This window comes from Diadema antillarum, unplaced genomic scaffold (genome assembly GCF_040938485.1).
Source record: "Diadema antillarum isolate AM-2024a unplaced genomic scaffold, OU_Dant_1.0 seq00000085_RagTag, whole genome shotgun sequence".
Taxonomy (NCBI): domain Eukaryota; kingdom Metazoa; phylum Echinodermata; class Echinoidea; order Diadematoida; family Diadematidae; genus Diadema; species Diadema antillarum.
The window spans coordinates 1,621,577-1,629,893 of NW_027271177.1; the positions used below are offsets into that span (position 1 = coordinate 1,621,577).

At 37.9% G+C, this 8,317-nt stretch overlaps 1 protein-coding gene across 1 annotated transcript; it reads right to left on the bottom strand.

Moving 5' to 3' along the window:
• Window positions 1-4,848: 4,848 nt before the first annotated feature.
• On the bottom strand, window positions 4,849-6,783 carry LOC139726494 (histamine H2 receptor-like). Its single transcript, XM_071637447.1, has 2 exons — window positions 6,655-6,783; window positions 4,849-6,014 (listed from the first exon to the last, which is right to left on the bottom strand). Exon 2 carries the CDS (start codon window positions 5,968-5,970, stop codon window positions 4,849-4,851), a length of 1,122 nt encoding a protein of 373 aa, XP_071493548.1. The 5' UTR covers window positions 5,971-6,014; window positions 6,655-6,783.
• Between the last annotated feature and the right edge of the window lie 1,534 nt (window positions 6,784-8,317).

An 8,317-nucleotide genomic window follows, 5' to 3' on the forward strand; every position in this document is an offset into this window, starting at 1 on the left:
TTGCTGCGTTTTTTGCTGGAAGCTGTGTGCTCCCCGGGTGACCCGCAACCTCGTGAGCTCGCCCGTATATCCACGCCCCTGGTCGAGTTTCAGCCACATCTTGGAGAAGTGGGGTGAATGTACGCGGATCTCCGCAGAGAGCCACAACCCGGACAGTGCTCCTACGGTGTGAAACTTTTCAAAGTACATAATGATATTATCTTTTATACCAGGAAATGCTGACATATTTTGCGTGAAACTGAGACTGTACTCTATATTATAGAGTACAGTCTCAGTTTCACGCAAGTGAATAGCCCCTATTGTATACAATGTCATGATAAGGTGAACATTGCCCACAGTAAAGTTTAGAAAAGAGCTCTAGGAAGACAGCGTTTGACACAGAAATAGAGAATCTAGAAATAGAAATCTAGTCCGGCTAGGATTGATAGAGAAAGAAGGGAGCCAAGGCAAACCATACACATAATGTGATCTTCATGATAAAACCACTGAATAGTCGCCAGCGGTGGATTTTAAAGGGATCGTATAGTTTTGGTTGAGACCTAATTTCAGGTTTCTAACATTTTTTGGTGAGATGAAACATGAAAGAGCATGTAATTCTACGAGGAATTCAATGTTTATTTGATGAAAATTGGTTTTGAAATGGCCGAGATATCAAAAAAAGCGATTCTAATTAAGTGTGGGACCCACGCTTTATTACGATCGCTTTGTTTTACTTTGTTTTTTGATGTTTCAGTCATTCCAAACCCGATTTTCATCAAATAAACTTTGAATTCCTCTTAAAATGGTATGCTCTGTTTTTATCATAAGTGCCTTCTTGGTATCTCGCAAAAAGTTAAAAGCCCAATTCTCATCTCCACCAATACTGTACCATCCCTTTAAGATAAGGGCGAATTCTGAAAGAGCAAACTCTATGCTTTAGAATAACATGCACTTTTAAGAGATTTTCTAAACTCATCTCAATAAAGGGACATAAGTAAACACTCAATAAAAAAAAGAGTAATGAGAAGAGGCTTTGAAGTTTAGGGTATTATTAATTGCCCACTTCACCCCGATGTGAATGAAAGGATGGAATAAAGAACAGGATATTAAGCTCAATGGCAAGCACTATAAAATGATCATCAAACTAAACTGAAAGTTTGCGCATCATTAAGTACATGATATTCTTGACCGACACTAACTTACAATTGAAGAGTTTGTTCGCAAAAACCGATAAGTCTATATTCGAAGATTTTGAAGTACGGTCTCTGTCATAAAGTACAAAATAATGCATTTTAAATGATATATTGGTCACTACATAAAGGTAAATTTTTGAAGTTATGGTCAAAAGATGCAAAAAAATTATTTTCATTCTCTTTATTTTTCTTGACCTTTAATCGCAGATATCTCCATTTGGCAAATATGGACTTATCGGTTTTTGCGAACAAACTCTTCAATTGCATCATCCTTTCAGAAGTTATGGGAGTCGAAAAGTGAAAAGTGCTAGAAGGGTTCCTTATAGTGCTCCTAATTCGCAAATCTGAGAAAGCCTACGTCCGACCGAATATAAGTGTTGTAGAAAAAAAATAGAAAGAAATAATTTGTTATATTCGCTTTATGATCCCAAATTTAGAACCCAACATTGAAAAAGAATTGCTCTTTCAGAAAATATCAAAAAACAAAACATTGACAAGGTTTTAAAATCCTATACGTACCATTCAAGTTAGCAAGTTATGAGCCAAAAAAAAAATCTATCTACCAACAAGAGATAAAATGGACCAATCAATATCAGATTGATGATTGAAGCTTTAGTAAAACTTCAGTCCTGCATTTTCTTTTATCCAAGGAATCCTTCATAATAATCTAAATAGGCCTATAATATTTTTATCATACTATTCATACTGTTCGTCGTTATCTTTTAAATCAGAACGGCGTGGATGGAATCATCGTTTGGAAACATGAATTCTACATAACATTCTATCTGCGTTACAAGGAGTGAAATATCGGCCAGCTGTATAGAAACACACACACACACACACACACACACACACACACACACACACACACACACAAAACACCTGAGATAACTTTAGCACTGTAAAGTGTACACGCATATTATGTGTCATTACTCATAAACATATACATAACATACACACACACACACACACACACACACACACACATATATATATATATATATATATATATATATATAAGTCTATAGGTGTGTGTGTGTGTGTGTGTGTGTGTGTGTGTTATGTGGGTCAAATCATGACATCATACAGACGAATTAAATTGGGAAGTACTTTATTTACAGACTTGCCATTACAACATGCAAACAAATAGCATTGCGGAGCAATCTATTCATAAGAATCATTAAAGTAGATAGTTAACACGGAATAAAAGTAAAAAATAAGTAATTACTAAATCTGTGCTTTCCTTCCACACAAGCGAAGGTCAATATCAAAAATTTTCTTTCCCGATCAAAAAATAATGCCTTTTCCCACTTTAGTGTGTATTTCTTTGAAAAGATACCTTATATTGTGTTTTTCATTTCTCAAGCTCGTTTTCTTTTATTAAAGGAATCGAAACATCGGTTTTATACGAGTCTTTACGCCGTAAAAAATTAATTATGATAAGAGCAAAGTAGATAACATGATAAAATTAAGGCCATGTACATCGGTACATCTATTTACAAAACATACACTCCGAAGAAAATATAACAATTCGTCTTTTGAGGGTCTTCTTTCACAGCTTTGACCATGAATGTCTCAGAACTGAAAATCTTGCGCAAAGTAAATATCATTTAGAAATATGAACGAATGAGTGCATCGATTATCATCGTCGGCTGCCCGTACAAAGTGAGGGAGTGTATTTTTTTAATAGTTATTTTATTTTGTGTGTATGTGTGTTTTTTCCTTTGGGGGGGGGAATTTCGAATATTTGTTTTTACTTGCATAACTAAAAAAAGAGTACATCGTTAGCTTTCCGATGATGTACAAGCCGAGCTATGATCATGATATTTCACATCTAGTTGATATGGCGCACGCTGGTTTTTCAAAATTTGCAATGAAAATATGGTGTAAACATATCCAAAAATCATTTTTTCTTTGTTGTCGTTGGCAACTGACGTCTGTAGTCACACCATCAAGTCTTGGTATAAAGTGGCGTTAAATGATGATATTTACATGAATTCCAATATATCGTAAAAGCAAAGACACGTACTTAAAATAATGCCATCCTGTTCCTTATCTCTTTCAAGTCTTCATGACAGTGTAAGTCACATCACATCGTCGCAATCATTGAATGTACTCGAATCTCTGCTCTTGAACAAATGTTAATGTTCCTCTGCTTTCTTCTCTTGCTTTACCCATTGCTCTCTCCATTTTGTCTTCTAACTCTTCTTCTCTTTATCTCTTAATAAACACTCGGAAGTTCCTGCTTCCTCAATTCTTTCAAAAATATCAAAATCGATGTCTTTGTCTGAAAATGAAAGGTTTTCCCGCTCAATTTCATCAGATTTGCATTCGACTTCATGAATAGGCGTTCAAGTTCAAACGATTTTCGTCAACACTCTGCTCTTGTGGTTCATTTTCATTTGTTGAGCATTTAGTTTCGTTTCATATCATTCCTTTTAAATTCTATTTCATCCACTGTAGAGATGGATTCATTCTATTTATCTGAGGAAAGTTGTCTTTCAATTTCGCGCTAGCTGGATATAGACGTTGAATTTCCTTCCAATACTGTTTTCAATTTCATTAATACACAAATACCTTCGCAATTTGAACGTTCGAATTCAGTCAACATAAACAAATTCTGTAGTTTTATGCAATTCTCACCGATTTCCTTCATGTTAAATTCCCCTTTTTACTGCTTGTAATTACATAATTTCATGTTTATATCAAAGTTGAAGTTTAAAAGTTTAAATCAATCATAGTTTCATGTTTTTCTTTCTCATTCTTCTTCCAGTTATACTTCATTTGATCATGATACATGGATGTATTGTTATAACTAACACATTTAATGGCCATAACTCATAACTTTTTGCATCTAAACATCCATTTTAACATTTTGGACCCCACCTCTTGGTAGCTTTTGAGCCCTGCCAGTGTATTTCCCTCGAAATTGAATGATCGCGTCGTTAAATCGAATGCAACTCTGACAAAATTAAACGGAAAAACTTAAATCACATCAATGATTATTATGACAATCTCACAATCACTGAAGTCATTATACTACTAAATCTATTTCAAAAATAACCAAGTAGAATTCTATATACAAATATGTCTACACTACATAGAATAGTCCTTAACACTATTGCATGAACTGCATTACTAATTTGATGCTGAGGGGGAAAGTGTCGTTGCGTGAGTGTGTGAGCTGCTTTTTTACATTTAACACAATTTATGCCAAAGCAATATCAAATAAATGTATATATTATTCTGATAAATGAATATTCTGGTGATCGTGACCATGGTGACATAAGATGATAAAAGGACTTTAACCTAACTCTGATATTGCCCCGCAATATACGCACCTCAGAACACTCTCTGATGTTGACATGATAAGCCATTATTCTTACATGTATATAAGCATACTATTGAAGTAAAATAACCACATAAAAAAGGTGCTACCGGTAGTATTAAGTGTACGTAAACATTGTCGTTAACCTTACTGTTGTTTCTTACTGTTGTTGCGTCGGTCAATGTATAAGCAGCACGCCTGATGATACATTAGGTTTCAGAGACATCATCATCTCATTAGATCCTGTCATGGCTGCGATTACTCATCTCGATAAAGGATTGACTCATTGCAATGATCCACATCGACTTATTCAGAGCAATGTTTCTCTTATCCAGTTCATTTTGGGTTCTAACGAGTAGAAGCTGTTTCGTTCTTGGAGGTGCGCAGGTTGGTGTTTGACCGCTGCTTCTCCAGACCTGTGGATCTGAGGATGAACTTGAGGAGGCTGGTGGGTTCTGGAATCTCGTCGTACTCAAAGTGCACCATGTAGTGGAAGACCATCTTAAAGTGAGGATGCTTGAAGCTGTAGATGAGGGGGTTTACGCAGGAGTTGGCCATGAGGAGGACGCCAGCATACACGTCAGCAACGCTCTTGATGGGAATGGTGAGAGTGATCGGGTACGGGAGGATGCACACGAAGAAGGCGCACACCACGTAAAATAGGTTCTTGGTAATCTGAATCTCGCGCTTGTTGGCCTTTCTTTCCTTCGTGTCCAGGGTCGAGTTGTGTCCTTTCTCTTTAACGATTCGAGAGCCGGAGGATCCAGTGTTGTACACCACCTTCAGACGGATGTTATGGCGCCTGACGTGGACGTAGATTGTCGAGTAGCAGACGATTATGACGATGAAGGCCACGAGAAATGTGGCAGCCACGATGTAGTCGTTGATGTAGTAGAGCGGATGTGTGTCGTCCCAGAGGCACACCTTGTAGGGATGGGAGTATCCGAGGCGACCGATACCAAGAGACGGAGGCAAGGCGAAGGCCAAGATCGGGTAGAGCCAAGCGAAGAAGACCATCATGCCCAGCTTGATCGGTGTGTACAGCTGGCGATAATGCGTGCGCGGATTCTTAATCAAATAGGCGCGATTGAAGGCGATGAGCGCCAGGTTGACGACGGTAGCGCCCAGACACACCATGGTGATCCCACCCGACAGCGTGCAGATACTGTACGACATCGGCCAGCCCGTTCGGCTGAGCATGGACACGGAGTTGAAGGGGAGAAAAAGACAGTTTAGGAAGTCGACGCAGGCGGTGTTGAAGACGAAGGCGTTGGTAGCCGTCTGAAGTTTGCGGGAGAGGTTGACAGCGATGATGACTAGGAGGTTTCCCGCCAGACCGAGGAGTGAGATCGTGATGAAGAGAATAGCGATGAAGACCCGCTGTCCGTAGTCGGTGAATTCCCACTCCGTCACGTTCGTTGCAATGGACGACATGTTTGACATGTCGCCGTCCATTGTGGCATTAGACATGGCCGGTCGTCGAGGAAACCAACTCAATACTCTCCACGAATTACCTGTAGGGACGAAGGTACAAATCATGGGATACCGTTATGCCTCAATTTCATCAAAATAATGATGTTTATAATGTCTGCTATAATCAGGAGAATTTTATTGAATCACATATCTTGGATCTCATTCCTTGTAAGGTACAAATATTAAACCATGTAGGGTAGCGGATAACGGAAAGTGAAGCGCTTTTTAATTCCATTTCGTTAGTTTGTTCGTTGTTTGCTTTGTTTTAGCGAGGGTGGGGATAATTCCTTTGGGATCTTGGGAGACGACCATTATTTTGTAAAACGAGTCTCTTTTCTTCATACCTAAAGTAGATTAATAAAATGTGAATTTCTCAAATGAGAGGGGGATCCGAATGCCATTCACACTGAATAGTCATGCAGTGTGCCATTTACTGTTACTTTATGTCAAAGTTTAGAGAAAACGTGGGGCACCGACGCGAAGTCCTCAAAGACAAAATGGAATAGAGTTTCAATAGGAGAGGAAACACATACATGTATTTCCTTTGAACCCCCGTTTCACATCATCACATTATCCCATATTATGACTGTGAGATTAAAAGTAAGAAGATTAGCAGACTACAGGTTTCAGGTATGTGGAATAAGTGCCCGGGAATTGGAAAGAGAAAATGGCAACACTTACCAAACTTGGGTCAGCGAATTGGTACTTTTGTGCCGGCTCCGATATCGGTTTTAGATAGGAGCCCTGAGCGATGCTTCTGGCGTCTCTATCACAAAGTGTAATGTTTTGCGGTCACAGCGCACTTATGACGACCACATCTGAAACCTTTTCCCATTTTTAATGGAGGGGTGGGCTTTAGTATAACAAAGGACAACTTCAAACAACGACTCTCTCCTACCAGCAACAGAAAAGTGGCAGAGAATAGACAAGCATGCTATCAAATGTCACTGGAGGAGACAATCGAAGCAAAACTCGGGCTATCATCCGACGGGAGAGAGCTGGTGTTGATTGCAGGGAGGTGAAGGGTACTTGTGATTTGTTTTTCCGTTGCTTAACACCCTTAACAGACTCGAGTTTCGTTTTATGTGTGCGCCATTTCGCATCATTTAAAACTGTTCTTTCTTTGTGTAGAAGGCAGAAGCCTTACTATCGCACACTTTTCCCGGTTTCAATTATGTGGTAGTCTCATTATAAGATCATGATAATGTCCATTTATTTGTCAATGACAAATAAACAAAAATAGTTCTCGACCTTTCCTTTGTTAGTGTCCAGTATGTGTGTTAGTCCTTAAACTGAGAAAATACTTAAACTGAGAAAATAGTATATCTCAAATCAAGGTATATAATAGATGAGATACTTTGCAACTGATTGACAAATTTCCCTACATCGACGTAAATAAGCACTGAATTAATTAGTGTTTTGGAAGGAGCCATGCCAAAAATCATGGGCGTACATAGTCGAGCAGGATTCGAACCTACGACCTACAGATCTGCGGACAGGCGTCTTATCCACTAGACCACCGAGCTTCTAATAAACCCGACAGCCAGTGCTGGTTCTAATCCTTATAGCATGCAGCGGGTACTGCGTATAATTAATGAAATTGATGAAATTCTTCCGTCGATTTGTTTTCATTGCAACTGATTGACAAATTGCCCTACATCGACGTAAACAGGAATACAGCTGTACTGCTAAAAGTGATTACATTTTTGTATTTGTAAAATTATTCATAGCATTCCTAAAAACGTGTTTTGTAGGTACATTGTACCTAACTGTATCTCTCAAGGGTCACTGCAAAACTATGCTATTTGTTTTCTCTTTTCCCCTTTCGCTCACATTAAGTGTATATTTTTTCCCCTTTTGGATCACTCCTTTCCACTTGCCTTCCTTTTCCACTCCCTGTTTGGGTATGTGAAAGACTGCGTCTGCATGGATTTTTCAGACTGAATATGTACTTGATCATGACTACTTAATTCAATACTATTATGTTCATAATATATATATATATATATATATATATATATATATATATACATAGATATAATGAAATACATGGGAAAATTAATTTTAAAAAGCCAATAAAGAAAACAAAAGCACATCTTCATCACAATCACAGAACTTAATCAATCAATGATAAACTGAAAGACATAAAATGAAATATACAAATATATAGATACATAAACATACAAATATATGAAAATATGAATACATGAACACACATATATATATATATATATATATATATATATGTGTGTGTGACCCTGCACCACAAAACAAACAAAAAGTCGCCACACATGCATTTTTAGTTAAGAGCATATTCTGAAAGAGCAGACTTTAAGCTTTAAAA